The sequence below is a fragment of the Trachemys scripta genome, chromosome 3 (genome assembly GCF_013100865.1).
Source record: "Trachemys scripta elegans isolate TJP31775 chromosome 3, CAS_Tse_1.0, whole genome shotgun sequence".
NCBI lineage: Eukaryota > Metazoa > Chordata > Testudines > Emydidae > Trachemys > Trachemys scripta.
The window spans coordinates 20,834,120-20,851,394 of record NC_048300.1 but is presented as its reverse complement, the minus strand read 5'-3'; the positions used below and the strand labels follow the sequence as shown (position 1 = coordinate 20,851,394).

Genomic DNA, 17,275 nt, shown 5'->3' with positions numbered 1-17,275 from the left:
AGCTATATTAGGGGAATATTGGAAATAATAGTGACCAGAGTGTTTTTCTGTACTAAGACAGCATTAGCAGCTCGCTCTCTCTTTTTTCTGTTTTGCCTTATTAGCTTTGTAACATACAGAAGGGGCTGTTGTGTGAGATCTGCTATGTCTATTCCTGCTGATTTTTCCCTATAGATTTTGGAATTTAGAAATCATTATCATCTAGTTCACTTCAATAGGTTCTTTCAAGAAATCAAGACAATTACACTGGGTTTCTCTTTCGTGAATTCAATTTCTTATGTTTTCCATCATTCACATTGCCTCCTTTCTTAGTGTTAGATAATCATCTGTTTGAACAGTTACAAAACCAACTATTGCTGGAAGCGTTTGGCTCCTCAGACCTCTCTTGATAATAGCAGAACTACGCCAACTTACAGACTCTGAGGCCTGGCCCTACGCTGGAAGCTGACATTGTAACACAGGTGTGCCATGCTGAAATCTGTAAGGGTAACTTTCCTGATACTAGCAGTGGGTACAGTCCACCCAACAGTTCCTCCCCCAACCACCACATAAATAGCAGTATGTCTTGCAGAATACCTGACATATTCCTGAAACACTTTAAGAAAAAGCCTCTTTAATAATTCCAATTCCTCTCAATTTCTTCCTGTATTATTCATCTCTTTTTTTTTTTTTGTGCTTCATAGGTGCAGAAACAGCTCTATGATACAGTCTTGATTTTATCAAATATAGTAAGATGTGTTTTAAGGAAGTCCTCTTAATTTCTGATTTGGGTTACAACCTGTGAGGCCATTTCACACTCACATATTAAAGTGGGGGGTTCATTAATTTATACACAAGTTTTCATACGCTTCTATATACTTTAACTTCAGCTACAGTGGCAAATCTGGGCCTTGTGATTCACCACTGGTAGTGCAGACCAGACTCAAATGTTTTTGCTGACATAAAAATGACAAAACCATATACACTACAGCCTCACCATTCCTACTGCTGGTAGACCCCTATGGGTAGGGAATTAGCTGTCTTTCTGTAGATTACACCCTTTGTCTACTTCATGCTAAAATTCTATCATGACTTAGAACTTTTTATCCATCTTGCACTTTTTGTACAGGAAGTGGGATGTGGTGTAAACTGCAACTCTTTATCCTGCCGCGCAAAACATAACACGAACATATCACCACTTTTACGGCTCTTTCACAGAGGAACTTGGACCTGCCAGTATTACGCCAAAGTAGCAGCACAATAAAATAAAATCAATGAACATAGTAAGTATAGCCTAAGGATGATTAAAAAAATTCATTAAAACTGTTTTTCTGATGGAAAATTGAGTTTTCAACTATATGAAATTTTTCCAAAAAATTGGCTACTTTCTGTTGGAATTTTCAACAAAACCCCCAACATGTTTGAGTGTCAGCCAAAACCCCAAATACTTCTGTTCACTAATTCCACTATGGTACATCAAAGAGTTGTAGTTCAGGCACCTCATGTCCCCACGCTCCTTCATGTTGTGGCTTCCCAAGCCAGCCTATATCTCTCATGCTGCACACAGGGGCTCAGCAAGAGGGGAGACATGGAACACGTAGGCTGGTCAGGGACCCTGGCCTACAGAAGATAATAGGAGTATGAGGTACCTCCTGAATTTCTGAACTGAATTTTTGAGTATAAAGTTTTCAGCCGCCCCCTGCAATAGTCAAAATCTAACCAGCACTAGTACATATATGGGGAAAATATTGTAGGCCAGATTCTGCTGCCCCTACTGATGTTGAGCAGTACCTCACTCCAGGAGTAGTCTCATTGATTTCAGAATTCCATATTAACAATATACAATTGATTTCTTATGGTCTGATCCTGACAATTCTCATTTACATGAATAGTCTTTGGCGTATTAAGGATCAGGCTTTGAGACTGCTGATCTGGGAAGTGGTACAAACATCTAGATAAGAAGATTATGCTTATGGTATCTATACAAACATGTGTCTACATTTTTTTTTTTTATGGTTGGGAACAAAATTAGATGATATATGGTATGTGTGGTTTGAGGGAGGGGAACTTCTCTTTTCAATCAAAGGGTTTCAAACAGTATTCAGGAAAGCATATTTGGTATATCTCGCAAAGATCAGGGTTTGGACATCTCTCAATAATTTTTTTTTAAAAGAAATCATTTACTGCTATTAATACATCTGCCTGTCAGAGACCCCTTTACATGGGACAGTAATTTATTTACAATAAGGCTGCAAATTAATTGAACAAGCATCAACTGATCCTGAGTTTTTAAGCCAATTAAAAAAACCTAACAGATCAACGTGATCCAAATGTTCAACAGAAATATAAGGGATAAACAAGTTATCATACAGTGCACAGTTCAATTTGTTGTCAGCTCCTGATAAGAGAGTCAAGTCACTCTTCCTCTTCCGAGCTTGAAAGACTCTAATCATTCAGGGTTGGAGGCCAATCAACATCAACAGACTAAAAGAGAAAGGGGGGTGGAAAGCAAAAATCACTAGATCAGGAGAGCTGGTGTTTTAGAAGAGACTTGCCACTAGCGCTTTCTGCATATTAACAAAAGAATAACTTTCATACAAAAGGGGAACAAATTCTTAAAAAGACATGACAAAACAGCATAGCACAAGAGAGATGGAGTGAGCTGGTACACAGTGGCATGGGGTATCTTCATTTCTCTGGTGGCCCATACATTTCTGCACAGTGTAAGACTGCATTTTGAAAAAGCCAAAAAGCTTTTAACCTTTACAGGTTACACTAGGCTTTTCCAAATGTGACCTAATGCAGTGATGTTGATCTGAGGCTGCAGCCAGCCAGCTCTAAACTGTATTTCAGGCTGATTAGGGTGAGTTAAATGTGATTAATAACTATTGTTATTGCTGATCAATACAGCAGAAACATACAGGTATTCTGCGATTGAGGACGGAGTTTGGAACTGTGGGCAGAGTTTGAGTAAAGTCCAATCACTTCCCAAATATGACTCCTCAACAGGGATAGTTCATTCAAAAATTAAGATGGTTGATTTTATGTAGGTGAGATGATTAAGTCATCATTACTTCTGGTCAAAATGCACAAATCATATTTGACACATACTTTATTAGCAGCAAGTCTAACAATTAATGGAATCTGGATTATTTTTTCCCCGGCCTCACAGAGGCCCCATGGCCAATTCCCTTTGGGTGTAAACTTGTTGCCAGCTCTGCTCCCAAGGCAGCACATCCGTCACTAATGAAGCATCAGGCATTTGTCAAGTAGGGGTCACAAAGATGGCACATTAAACACCCTGGCTTCAAGATTGCCTAAATTAATCATACCTACTCCTTACCTAATCTACATCTTCATAAAAAGATTAGGTTCTTGGGCTAGGCTAAAATCCATTATTAGTAAAATGACTAATTATTTTCAAGTCCCCAGACATCGTTCATAGTTGTGTGCAATAATTGCACTGACACCATTCAGCATGAGAGCAATGCTTATCAACTGTAGTCTAGCATTAGTTCCTCATGTTCAGCAGTTGTCTTTGTAGGCTCCTTCTCCTCACCCATTCCCCTTTACAGGGATACAGTTAGCAAAGATAAAATCCTGATGCTGGCTGTTTCACATTAAAAAAAAAAAAAGTATTAAACTGCAGCCATTTGTTTAAATATTAAACCCAAGCCTATGCTGTTCTCTGCAGTTAAAAAATGTTAGGAAAGCAGAATCCCCACAGTATCAATAATTTTTATAATTATATTTCAGCAATTCCATTTGAAATTCCAGAAACGAAATAACTTATTTTAGTCCATCGTTTTCTTAAGGCAATCACTATATTTTAAAACCTATGTAGTCAGATGACAATACTGATTATGATAGTAGAATTAAACATTTGTACTACGTGTGCAGTTCCTCAAACGTATATGGGTGAAATCCTGGCTGCACTGCAGGCCAAACTCCTACCGATTTCAATGACGCCAGGAATTCATTTATAATTTAAAAGATTTGTAATCGGGATTCCAAACAGCCGACTCTGTGTGTTTATTCTGTGACAGAGGCTTAAGAATTTAGGATCAGATAACTTAATTCATTTTCTATTTCCTTCTTTTCTTTTTTAATGTGAAATTAGTGATCATGCCTGGTTTTTATACTTGCAAAATCTTCCCTTCATCCTAAGATCTGGTACAGCTAGGGCGACCAGACAGCAAGTGTGAAAAATTGGGACAGGGGTGAGGGGTAATAGGAGCCTATATAAGAAAAAGCCCCAAATATTGGGACTGTCCCTATAAAATCGGGACATCTGTTCACCCTAGGTACAGCCCAGGCTTCCTCCCATACTCTGCCCTACCAATATGTCTAACTCCTGATTTGCAGGGACCATCTTTTGGTACAAGAAAAATTTAGTCTTCATGCCCATTTGCTCATATGCCATCAAGGGTAACGAGACTGTAATATGGATAGGTGTCAATTAGAAACCAAGCTGAGGCTACCAGCAAGTAGTCAGATGTTATCCAGTGTTGCATTTGAATCAGTGGCATTGATACGAACAGTTACATTTCTCTTATTTCTGATCCAGCCCCACTTCTCAGAAGTTCTGTTAAAGGGAGAGGGTATGGCATGCATAATATGCAAAGCAAAACTCCCTATTGCTAAACGACACTCCACTATGCACTGATGAACATTATAAAGCCAGAGTTTAAATAAGCACAATATATCCAGGAGACCCTTCCCCAGGTAAGCAGATTCCTGCTCCCGTAGCAAGCCCCGAAGACGTCAGTGAAGGACATCTATGACATCATTTGATTATATGGCTCAATGACAGGGTTACCATATTTCAACAATTAAAAAACAGGACACGGGGTGCCGCCCTAGCCCCGCCCCCTCCCACTTCCCGCCCCCCTCAGAATCTCCCTACCCCCTACCTGTCCCCTGACTGCCCTCTCCTGAGACCCCCCCCACCCTAACTGCCCCCAGGACCCCACCCCCTATCTAAGTCTCCCTGCTCCCTGTCCCCTGACTGCCCCAACCACTCTCTACACTCCCTTCTCCCGACAGCCCCCCCCCAAGAACCCCCAACCAATCTAACCCCCCTCCGTTCCCTGCCCCCCCCCCAGGTCGAGGGAGAGCTGCGAGCTCCACGTGCAGCCAAACACTGTGGCACTGCTCTGCGGGAGAGGAGGAGGGACTCTGGCTGCTAGAGGCCCCAGTGGCTGCGAGCGGCTTTCAATCAGGCCCAGCCGTCCAATCAGCTGCACCGCACTCTGCATGAGGGGAAGGGGGAAATCCCAGACATTTCAACTTTATTAGAAATCCCCCCCAGACGGCCATTTAAAGCTGAAAAAGCCAGACATGTCCGGGGAAACCCGGACGGATGGTAACCCTACTCAATGATGTGTTTAAAATGTTAACGATTATTTTGTATTAACATCATATTTTGCATTAATAGCAGTAAGGATTGTTAATTAAGCCAAAGCAAGAAAGTTTACACATATAGCTTATGGGCTCGTCTACACAAGGCGTAATTCCAGAATAGCTATCCTGATCAACTCCATATGTGGATGCTCTTATTTTGGAATAAAACTGCCTTATTCCAAAGGAGCTTAATCCATTTTGCAATAGTTAATCTGCTTTAAATTCATACTGTACCTTATTCTGGATTATTTTTCAGGTGTAGACAAACCCTTAAAAATGCAACTGCTTTGCAGACCTCAAGATGGGATATATTACAGGGATGGCCAAACTTACTGACCCTCCGAGCCGCATATGACAATCTTCAGAAGTTCGAGAGTCAGGGTGCATCTGCTGGAGCTCTGGGCTTCCCCACTCCCTGCAGGACTGTCTCGGGGCTTCAGCATCCTGGGAGGGCTCGGGGCTGAAGCCCCACTCCTGCTGAAATCCGAGCCCTGCCAGGCTGAATCCCCAAGACCTCCCTCTTTGCTGGGCAGAAGCCAGAAGCAATGTGGGGGGGACAGGATGTGGGGTCATGTCCCCCCCAGCCCTGATTTTTGCCAAGTGTTGCTGGCCCCACTTGGTCACATGGTGCTGCCACGCCCCTCCTTGCATAGCAGCTGCTAGAGCCAGCAAGCTGGGAGCTGCGGCCGGCCGGCTGTGGGGAGAGGCAGCAGCCTCTCCCTGCAGCTCCCAGCTGTTTGCCACTGTCTCTCCAGGCAGAGCTAACACTTGGGAGCTGCAGGGAGGGGCCACTGAGGGTAAGGGGGGGGCATGATTCAAGCTGTTGGGCGGGCCAACCTTTATATTGAGCCCTCACACTCTCAGCAGGCACCAGTCATCTCTGGCAGAAGCCCCTAGCCCCACCAGGGCAGTAGTCCTAAGCTCTCCCCCGCACTAGTCTGGTAGGTGGAGAATGGGGATGCATTGGGGGGAGGGGGGGAGCCCCGCAAGCCACACTTCAACTGTAAAAGAGCCACAGTGTGGCCACCCCGATATATTATGAACAGTTTACCTCTACATCCAGCTCCAGAATGTCAGCAGTTCTTTTAAGAAGGAAGCCAATATTGGGTTTTGTTCTTCCAAAATCTCCATGTACAAACTCTTTAATGTAACTAGATCTTGCTTAAGGAAAAGTGAGTGTGGGCCTTTCGTGACCGGAGCTGATTAATGAAGAAAGTTGAAAAGGATATGGCGAAAAACACAAAGCAGAAATACAAAATCTATTTCTGTTCCTGATCACAATCCATGCTTGTGTTTGTTTTAAACTGGGTAGTGACATTTTACTAAATTCTAAACCTGTTACAGTAAACAGCAACAACCGATACTACATACCAATATTCAGTCATTAGAATGGTTTCATTTTAAAAATGTTATATAACTATTTCTCAGATAATAAATGAGTGAGTCATACTGCTAACTTTCCTTAAACAGACTCTTAGTACCTAAGTGTTAGGCAAATATTAAAACATAAAAACAAATACATTTAACCCAGGATCTAACAAACTTGCAAATACAAATTAATTACATATCTTGAACCTCCCCCACGCCCTCCATTGCATCTAGGGAATGAAACACATTTCTCCTGATTCAATGGAAGCTGGAATAGGACTCTTGGTATGTTTATTCACGCAGTTTTGGAGGCCCATATAAGAACTAGAACCAAGAGGGTGGATTAAAAAGTGTTTTTCAGGCAAAACTGAGAATTTCTTAACACATCCACTCAGAATACACAGCGAGTTTATAATGCTACTACGCAAATCAATCTGAAAAGTACTATTGGCTATGTCTGATACTTAACGTCAATACTGAGAGGTTTTACTTAAAAAAACAAAAACAGCTGAGTGCTAAGGGTATACTAGAGATGTAGAGCCAAATGCTGCCCCCCAAACACCACTGAAGACTTCAGTGAAAATACAGGCAAAAAAAACCTCAGCAATTGGCATATAATATGCACAGATCTTTATCCCAATCTAGACTATGCCAAAGGCTTGCAACACTCCATTTTTAAATTACAGACAAATAAAGGGCCTGAAATCTGTGTATATCTATACATTTGTTGCTCTCCTGTACCTTGAAAATAATTAGGGGCTTTTTTTTGTTACTAAGCAAAACAATGTATACCAATTGCATTTCTGAGCTTGTAACTTGTACATGTTTCAGCTCAAAGCAAACTTTAAAAAAACCCTTAAAACCCAATGTATGAACTGTTGAAAAATCAGGGGTTTATAATGCAAACCGACTACACTAGCACTTGCAAAAGAAAACACCACCTGTATGACCACGGTAACAACAAACTATTTCTAAAATTTATCATGCAGTAGGTCTAAAGGATACGTCCCTGCCTGAGTTTTCAGATGCAGGCGAAAGTGATGGTCATCTATGTACTCGGATTTCATAGTGTGAATGACGCGAGATCTTACAGCTAAGGGCCTTCTGTGAAGAACCCGCAGAGGTGTTTTTTGATCAATCTTTAATTCCTGTTGGAGAATTTAAAACAAATAAAGAACTGTCCAACACAGAGCACACACAAATTAACACATATATAGCTTTTTCTTTTCATATAAGACTACTTTTTAATAATATATTCTGGTAGTTGAAGGATCTTCTGAGAAGTGTTTCTTCTTTAAGTCTTCCTCCAAGTATATCAAAGAAAAAAGGGGACAACTATCTATTAAAGTCTTATTGGGAAGGCCTCATGCGGATACAAGCTAGTGGAACCACAAATGCAGAGGCATAATAACCTTGAAATCTCCATAGTCTCTTGCTGGAATAACTCCAGGATTTACAAACTCAATGAGAGCCTCAGGGCACTCTCAAAAAAATTAAAGGCTTTTGTCTAAACTGCATCCAACCCTCCACAAATAAGAATTAGAAAGCAGAGCTGAGACGACCAAAGATTTCATCACATATCTTTAAAGAGCTTTCCTCTACAAAAAGAGGCATTGATTTGGGAAGCATCTTTTTCTAGTATGATAAAAAAACTGTTGAGCACCAATTGTCCTCATGCATTTTAATACTTCAAGCCAAAACACACACAACTTTTGGAGTAAAGACTAAGTAACAGTAGTCTCTACTTGACAATGCTCTTGCTACCAGACTCTTAAGGCCAATGTTCCAACACTAGAAAACCTGAACATAGAAATGGGCATTCTACCAGCCAGCATATTTCAACACAATGTGTCTCACCGACTGACACTTGGGACAGCCCATATTCCACCACTGCATTCTCTTCACTTCAGACCTTTGGTTTGCATGATTTTGCACAGCCATCTGAATGTGGATTTATTTGCTGTGACTGTCCCCAAAGTGACTTTGACTGGGGCTGGACAGAACAAGCAGCTATAGCTACTAGTTCTGCTTTAACCTCCTCCTCTGTTTTGCTCGTCTACCCTTAGCAATGTTGAGATGGCATGAAGGTAGGTGACCAGACAGCATATGTGAAAAATCGGGATGGGGGTGGAGGGTAATAGGAACTTATATAAGAAAAAGACCCAAAAATCGGGACTGTCCCTATAAAATCGGGACAGCTGGTCACCCTACATGAAGGGCCCTTGGGGAGAGAGATTTCCACCTCCAAAAGCACTTTGTGCTGTCTGATAACAGGCACAACATCTGCCTCCGATAGGCTAATAACTGGTCATCCTGGGTGAAGGAGATGCACAGCATCAGTGACTGTGTGGTAGGAAAGATTAGACTTAACAGCATAAGAGGAATGGCAAATGGGAGAGTGGATACAATAAGCCCTAGAATAAAAGGGCACGAGGAACCCATGATCAATGAAACACAGTGAGAGAGAAAAAGAGAGACACATGCACTACCTACCAAGAGGTAGGTACCTATAAAAGCAAGAAAAATACAGATACCTTCATATCATCTAGAAGTGCAATATCTTCCTTCTGTATTGCTTTGTCTGTCCATATTAAGGCACTGTAGGTCTTTGTCTTTTCCTCCTCACCTTCTTTCATATGTCCAATTGCCTCTCTAAACAAAAGAAATGAATCACACATAAGCATAACTACACAGCTGTATAAATGAGGATGTTTGCAGAATTCCCAAAGCATCGTTCTGAAATCCCTTGCCAGAGACAGTAAATACTGACCTGGTGACAAGCTGTAAATCTCGAACTTTTATTTTGTCTGAAGAGTTATTAATTTTCTGTGATGTCAGAAAAGGAATTGGTTAGCAAAGCTGCCCTGTTACAAAAGTACATGTGCTTTATGATTTTCATGAAGTGCAAATGATTTACCTGCTGAAGTTCCTTCATTTCCATGGCAGTAAAATGTATTCTATGAGGATTCACAAGCTCAATTGCAAAGGGCCTTCCTGGCAACATGCATAGAGTCATAAAACATAAAAACATGTTGTTCTAAATTAATGTTTGGATTTATGCATTAAGGTCGGAAGGTGTGAAAAATTTGTCTACTCTTATGCACACACACATATGGGGTTTCAGGTTATCAGAGACATCGCCATCAAATGGAAGGAAAGAAACAAGGGACGTTTTTTGGCTACTAAACCTAAGTATTATCAGTAAGTGCAAATTACTGCTTCCCAGAAGACATCTTGTACAAGTCTGTGCTAATTAAAAAATAAAATAAGAAAAAAGTTAATTAGCTTATTTTCTGTCACCTACAGCAATGCCCAGGTGCAAGATGACGTTAAATCCAGCTCCCTCAACTAAACATCTGTTGAAATGGCTGCACTTTCTGTGCTCTGGGCCAGCGCTGATCCCAGGATATGCAATGCCTGGAATTATACCACAAATTAGCCAGCGTCTGGTACACCTCATTATTGATTTTTACTCTTTTTGCTACAGTTGTTTCAGTGTAGCTGAAAGCTATTGGAGGTATTAGCATAGCTGATTAAAGAAGCTACATCCAGAAAGTGAAATGATCATCTTGAAAGAGCAACAGGCATTTTTCTAACTAAAAGATGCAAAACAGAATTACATAACAGAAAACAATATATTTATTAATGTGACATAAATGGATTAAAATTAGGAAATGCAAGATAGAATATTTATAACAAGCTATGGATTTCTAAATGTTTGTATTTGGGCAGCCAAGAAGATTATGGTGAGGTCTATTCTCTCACACAGAGTTCTTTTTATGAAATAATGTCTGTGCCTCTAAATAAATACGTCGGTAAAATTATTGAGAGAATGTTTCAAAGTAGCATTTGTGTCACAAGCTAGTTTTCCATTTACAAACAACAAAATCTGTCTGAGTAGCTCCAAGACATCATTTTGTTCGGTTTATGCCTTTAATGAAGGGACATTCCAACCTTACCTCTGCCTAGCGTTCTCACATCCACATCTTCTCTTCCCGAGGATGAAAAATTAAAACCTTTAAAAACAAATATGAACAGAGAATGAGAGATTTTATCTTTAAATTTTTTAATCAATCTAAAGCTTTCTCAGCTTGTTTGTAGAAAAAGAAGAAAAACTGTTTAAATCTATTTTAAAATGTAGTCTGCAGTCTATTTTAACAAAACTGGAGAGAGTCACTGTCTCATCCCTCAAATAGAGACTTCCTAGTTCCTCTGCCTGAGTGAGGGACATCACAACCTTGAGAAAGTTTGAAAGAGCAATTTAATCCTAAAAGGAATCCCACTCGCTGCTAATCCCTACTCCTTTTCTTACCCAGATGGAGTTAAATACCTAAAGGTTGTGACTGAACTCAATCTGAGACTCCAGCCTTTTGTTGTCTCCTCACGCCGTGACTCTTATCCTGAACACACTCATGAGTTCCCAAGATTTCAGCGAGATTCCTCACGTCTGAAACTATTTGTCTGTTAATCATACACTTGGCCAGAAGGGGAAGGGAATTTCAGGTGTCACCTACAAGAATAGACTTATTTTTTCTCTCTCAAGATATGGTAAGGATTAGATTGGTACTTAACGTCCTACCTCTGACTCCTTCCCCAGTTAACCTGCCCCAGGAGCAGTCAGACCTCCATCCCTCCAAGGAAGAACATGGAAAAAATTCACACTCTGGATATGACAGTAGCTTTGTGGAGCTGTCTTAAGAGAACCCTGAAGGCCACACAAACTGGACATCTCTCTTCATTGTGTATGGGGTTTCCTCAGCTTCCACTGCCAGGTGAGTGAGGGACAGAAGCAGTGAGGTCTACCCAACCATCTCCATCAATCATTGGGGTACTTACTAGTTCTATCAGGTCACTAACCACATCAGCAACAGAAATGGGAAGGTGATCCCTGGCTTGGGTTCTGCAAGCTACCGGTTGGAGCAGACCTTCATACCTTTTCTCACCATTAATGTACAAACCAGTATGGATAGCAGCTGTGGGAGTTCTGCATGCTAAAATCAGGTGCCTCTCAGTACCTTCCCTAATAGTATGCTGTGATTACTACTTTGGGATTTTCCCCGTGTCCAGTCTGACATATACAACTGCGGGGGAAAAGGAATTTTGCTAATTTCGAATTAAATTTGTCCTTGTATCTAATGGTCACTATCCCTGAGTCTGGGGGCCAAGAAATGGACAATAAGCACCCTTCCCCTACAGATAAACTCCTATTTAATTGATTAGAATTTAGACAGTTGATCTCTATGCACAGCGAAAGGCAGTGTAACAAGACCAAGAGAAAAGGGTCAAGGTAGGTATTCTGGAACACTTGAGATAGAAGCAATTAATAAACAAGGCTTTCCAGCTGGGAGTATGAGGATCCGCAGCTCTAGAACCTGCTGCATGCACACTACCTCCCAACAGCTCTGGCAGAGCATCAGTCAACAGGCTATGAGCCTTGCAGGCCCAAGCACCACAGGATGTGCTGCCCACAGGGGGCCTGATTGGCACTGCTTCCAGGGTCCCTGATGGGTCCAGGTGTAATAGTTAAGCTGGAGGAGACACCAAGAATCTGTCTGTGCAACTAGGTGGATCCCCAGCCACCTGCTATGACAGACCCTGTTCCTTCATCTTCCTCTGATTCCTGGCTTCTGACTCTGGCTCCGACCCTTTGCTCCAGCTCAACCCGCAAGATCTGACTCCACACACTAGGCTTGACCGCTCATGCCCGAACCATGCCTGGGAGTTAAGCCCCACTCACCACTGGATGAATACATTCACACTTACTTCACTTTCACACTGCAATAGTCAGAGGATAAGATAATAAACCAATATGTTATTAATCTTTTTAGCATTTCTTAATTGTTAAATAGTGTCTTCTGTAATGAGCATTCATTTATAAATTGTTAAGTAAGAGGTGTAGGAGTTAAAACAGACTACCACACATGCTGGACCCACTGGCATCATCAGGCTCAGCTGCAGAACTATTTAAAAAGGGTAATACTAGACAAAATAAAGCAAGCATTGAATTATTTAATGATCAGGCATAACATAGGCTATGGAAGGACCAGCCTTGGCTTGCAAGGACAGCTGAGAAGGATGAGAGAGTAGTTCTCTCTCCACGTGCATTCAATTTGCCTGTCTATTGAGGCTGGTAACCCAATGGACCAGTTGTGGGAGTTGTTTTCAGGATGTGTAAGAAAAATTAACCCAAGTACTATGAATTAGATATACAATACTGGACACTCACTATCTGCTTTAAACGCTGTCATTAGGTGCTCTGAAATCAGCTCTTCCACTGAAGACTCCAGCTTTCGCTCTCCATCTATAATCCAGGGAGTTTGTGGTAAATTCCTTGAATATTTGTTGTACCTTCCTGTCAAAAGAACAAGTATGTTACCATTAATGCATCCAACACAGTGGTTCTCAACCCCCGCGGCCGATGGGCCACTTGCCGCCCATCAGCACACAGCTGTGGCCCATGTGACATCCTCAGTGCCATACAGGTAGTATATATATTGTGTGGATGTGGCCAACATAACACACAGAGTGCTGTATATGCGGCCCACAATGGTAAATAGGGTCAGAACCACTGAGCTCACATAATGGACTGGCGCTTTGAGTTCTAGTGTTTCATAGCACATTTTACCTAGTCTTATGGAGAAAGATAAATTCCCTAGTCTTATGGGGAAAGATAAATTCTCATGTTTGTTGTTAATAATTTACATACTATGGGGAGAGCACAACAGGAAGGCTCAGGAGGAAATTAAGAATGTTCTATTCAGTGCAGGGTTTGGATGATATATGTTAAATAAAGTGGCGTCCACAACTGAAAAAAGGGGGAGGGGGTAAAAGGAAATATCAAATAACTTCTCATTCACTGAATGAGGCAGGGGCCATGTGTTAACAATAGTATATGATTATGTAATTAAAGGTTGTATGATAATACACCTGCTCCAGGGAGCCAAATTAAGGCTCCACAGCAATCTTAATTCTGGAATTTTTGAGTACCTGCCTTTGTCACCTTATTGTTCTTTTTAACATAGTTTGTTGGATGGAAGTAGTGTAGTATTCCTGCATCATATCACATTTCTCTTCCTTTTTCTTTTTTTTAAATGAAATTAAATGCAAAAAACAATGCTAATACATTGTTACAGCTGATATTTTGCATCTTACGGATAGGGAATTCAAATGTAGGGATTCTCCAGCAACTGTAACTCAGCAATATTGCACACCTATATTAAATCATTAAAATTAACACCATGTACTAAATACTACACAGGCACAAGGGTTCTCGAATTACAGTTGCTATGGAGATTACAATTTTGAATTTCTGATTTCTGTGCATAAATAAAACAGAGACAGGAAAACACTAGATCAGAGCTGTTCTCTCCATTCTGATAGCGGATATGTGCCAGAGAGGTCACAGTTAGAGCTGGTTAGAACATCATTTCATTAAAGCCAAAATGTTTCAGGGACGGGTTCGGTCACAGAGATCCCCTTGGGACTGTCACCTGACATGCTGGAATTACCTCTGAGCCCATTTTCCACTGCCAGCTTGGGACTCCAGAACCCTGCCTTGTTGAGCCAGACATGCTAGTCTGCTACAACACAGCCCCAGGTCTGGTCCACGCCCCCAAAGCTGCGGACTTTAACCAAAAACTGCTCAGCAAGTCACCTATCTCCAGCACCCAGACACCCAGTTCCCAATGGGATCCAAACCCCAAATAAATCCGTTTTACTCAGTATAAAGCTTATACAGGGTAAACTCATAAATTTACTCAGTATAAAGCTTATACAGGGTAAACTCATAAATTGTCTGCCCTCTATAACACTGACAGAGAGATATGCACAGCTGTTTGTTTCCCCGGGTATTAATCATTTACTCTGGGTTTACTAATAAACAAAAGTAATTTTATTAAGTATAAAAAGTAGGATTTATGTGGTTTCAAGTAATAACAGACAGAACAAAGTTAGTTACCAAGCAAAATAAAACAAAACACGTAAGTCTAAGCCTAATACCTTTAAGAAACTGAATATATGTAAATCTCACTGTCAGAGATGTTCCAATAAGCTTCTTTCACAGACTAGACTCCTTCTTAGTCTGGGCCCAATCCTTTCCCCTGGTACAGTTCTTGTTAGTTCCAGCTCAAGTGGTAACTAGGGGATTTCTCAGGACTGGCAACCTCTTTGTCCTGCTCCACCCCCTTTTATAGCTTTGGCACAAGGCGGGAATCCTTTGTCTCTCTGGGTCCCCACCCCTTCTTCTAAATGGAAAAGCACCAGGTTTAAGATGGATTCCAGTACCAGGTGACATGGTCACATGTCCTGTGAGACCCCAAGCCTCCATTCTTCCCAGCCTGACTCGCGAACACAGGAAGGCTTACAAATAAACAGAGCCATTTACAACCAATTGTCCTGGTCAATGGGAGCCATCAAGATTCCAAGCCATCATTAATGGCCCACACTTTGCGTAATTACGATAGGACTTCAGAGTAATACTTCATATTTCTAGCTTCAGATACAAGAATGATACATTCAGACAAATAGGATGAACAAACTCAGTAGATTATAAGCTTTGTAATGATACCTTACAAGAGACCTTTTGCATAAAGCATATTCCAGTTACATCATATTCACACTCATAAGCATATTTCCATAAACATATGGAGTGCAACGTCACAGAGACATATCCAGGAGGGTCGGGGGAAGGAGAGAGAGAGGTGTAGAGCCTGATGATTAGGTCAACAGGAAACTCAAGCCTGGTCTACACTAGAAAATTAGGTCATTTTTACGGTCAGAAATGTGAAAAATCCACCCTCCTGAGCAGCAGTTATGCTGACCTAAGTCCCCAAGTAGACAGTGCTAGGTTGACAGAGGAATTCTTCCATTGACCGATGTACCACCTCTTGGGGAGATGGATTAACTACATCAATGGGAGAATCCCTCCTGGCACGACAGGTAGTGTCCACACTGAATCATAGAATATCGGGGTTGGAAGGGACCTCAGGAGGTCATCTAGTCCAACCCCCTATTCAAAGCAGGACCAATTCCCAACTAAATCATCCCAGCCAGGGCTTTGTCAAGCCTGACCTTAAAAACCTCTAAGGAAGGAGATTCCACCACCTCCCTAGGTAACCCATTCCAGTGCTTCACCACCCTCCTAGTGAAAACGTTTTTCCTAATATCTAACCTAAACCTCCCCCACTGCAACTTGAGACTATTACTCCTTGTTCTGTCATCAGGTATCACTGAGAACAGTCTAGATCAGGGGTCGGCAACCTTTCAGAAGTGGTGTGCCGAGTCTTCATTTATTCACTCTAATTTAAGGTTTCGCGTGCTGGTAATACATTTTAACGTTTTTAGAAGGTCTCTTTCTCTAAGTCTATAATATATAGCTAAACTGTTGTTGTATGTAAAGTAAATAAGGTTTTTAAAATGTTTAAGAAACTTCATTTCAAATTAAATTAAAATGCAGAGCCCCCGGACCTGTGGCCAGGATCCGGGCAGTGAGAGTGCCACTGAAAATCAGCTCGTGTGCCGGTGGCATGCATGCTATAGGCTGCCTACCCCTGGTCTAGATCCTTCCTCTTTGGAACCCCCTTTCAGGTAGTTGAAAGCAGCTATCAAATCCCCCCTCATTCTTCTCTTCTGCAGACTAAGCACTACAGTGGCGCAGTTTGTACCGTTTTAAGTGAGACAAGCCCCCACGTTCAATCCCTAGGCCTCATTCAGAGTGATTTGGGATGAAAAACTTTCCCCTGAATCAGAAAGAGCAGGGACTTGAACCTGAGTCTCTCACGTCCCAGTACTCTAAACACCTATCCACATGTCATTTCCCAAATCACAAAGCTCAGGTTTCAATCAGAAAACATGCATTTCAACACAATTCCATTTTCATGAAAACATTCGGAAGGTTTTAGTTTTGTTTCGATGTGGAACAAGGCTGAATTTAGAAACCTCAAAAGCTGCCATAAAACAGAATTGTCTTCCTCTGATCTGCTCTAGTCACAGCCTCATGTTATCGCATGTTAATACAACACCTCCCACAGAACATAAGGAATGCTTCAATCAAGGAACAATCCTGAACTGGCTGGGAGATGGAACTGGGTTATCTAAAAGGACTTTTCCATCTCTCACTTCTATGAGAAATAAGAGTGTGTGTCATGGCAAGAACTGATTTATGAAGGGTGGTGAAGCACTGGAATGCGTTATCTAGGGAAGTGGTGGAGTCTCTTTCCTTGGAGGTTTTTAAGGCCTGGCTTGACAAAGCCCTGGCTGAGATGATTTAGTTGGGAACTTGTCCTGCTTTGAGCAGGGGGTTGGACTAGATGACCTCCTGAGGTCCCTTCCAACCCTGATATTCTGTGATTCTATGAAGAATTGCAGGGTACAAAAACCCTATTTTAATATAAAGTTAGAGAGACTTCTTCAAACTGAAATCTAGTTTATTAAAAACATAAGAGTTCAAAGCAGTTACAGGTACACCACCTTCCTCTCATCCCCTGGTCAGCTTTTATGATTTTACTATCACATTTTCCTGTTTTTA

At 41.5% G+C, this 17,275-nt stretch overlaps 1 protein-coding gene across 1 annotated transcript in view; it reads right to left on the bottom strand.

Annotated features, from left to right (window-relative positions):
- Positions 1-711: 711 nt before the first annotated feature.
- The window catches only part of PUS10 (pseudouridine synthase 10), a 73,706-nt gene continuing 57,142 nt past the window's right edge, over positions 712-17,275 (bottom strand). Inside the window, exons 11-18 of the mRNA XM_034764276.1 lie at positions 12,977-13,102; positions 10,710-10,766; positions 9,668-9,744; positions 9,521-9,576; positions 9,285-9,402; positions 7,756-7,898; positions 6,434-6,533; positions 712-2,463 (exon numbers count right to left, since the gene is read on the bottom strand). Of these exons, the coding sequence (XP_034620167.1) occupies positions 2,425-2,463; positions 6,434-6,533; positions 7,756-7,898; positions 9,285-9,402; positions 9,521-9,576; positions 9,668-9,744; positions 10,710-10,766; positions 12,977-13,102 (716 nt within the window). The 3' untranslated portion in view covers positions 712-2,424. The remainder of the gene's footprint in view (positions 2,464-6,433; positions 6,534-7,755; positions 7,899-9,284; positions 9,403-9,520; positions 9,577-9,667; positions 9,745-10,709; positions 10,767-12,976; positions 13,103-17,275) is intronic.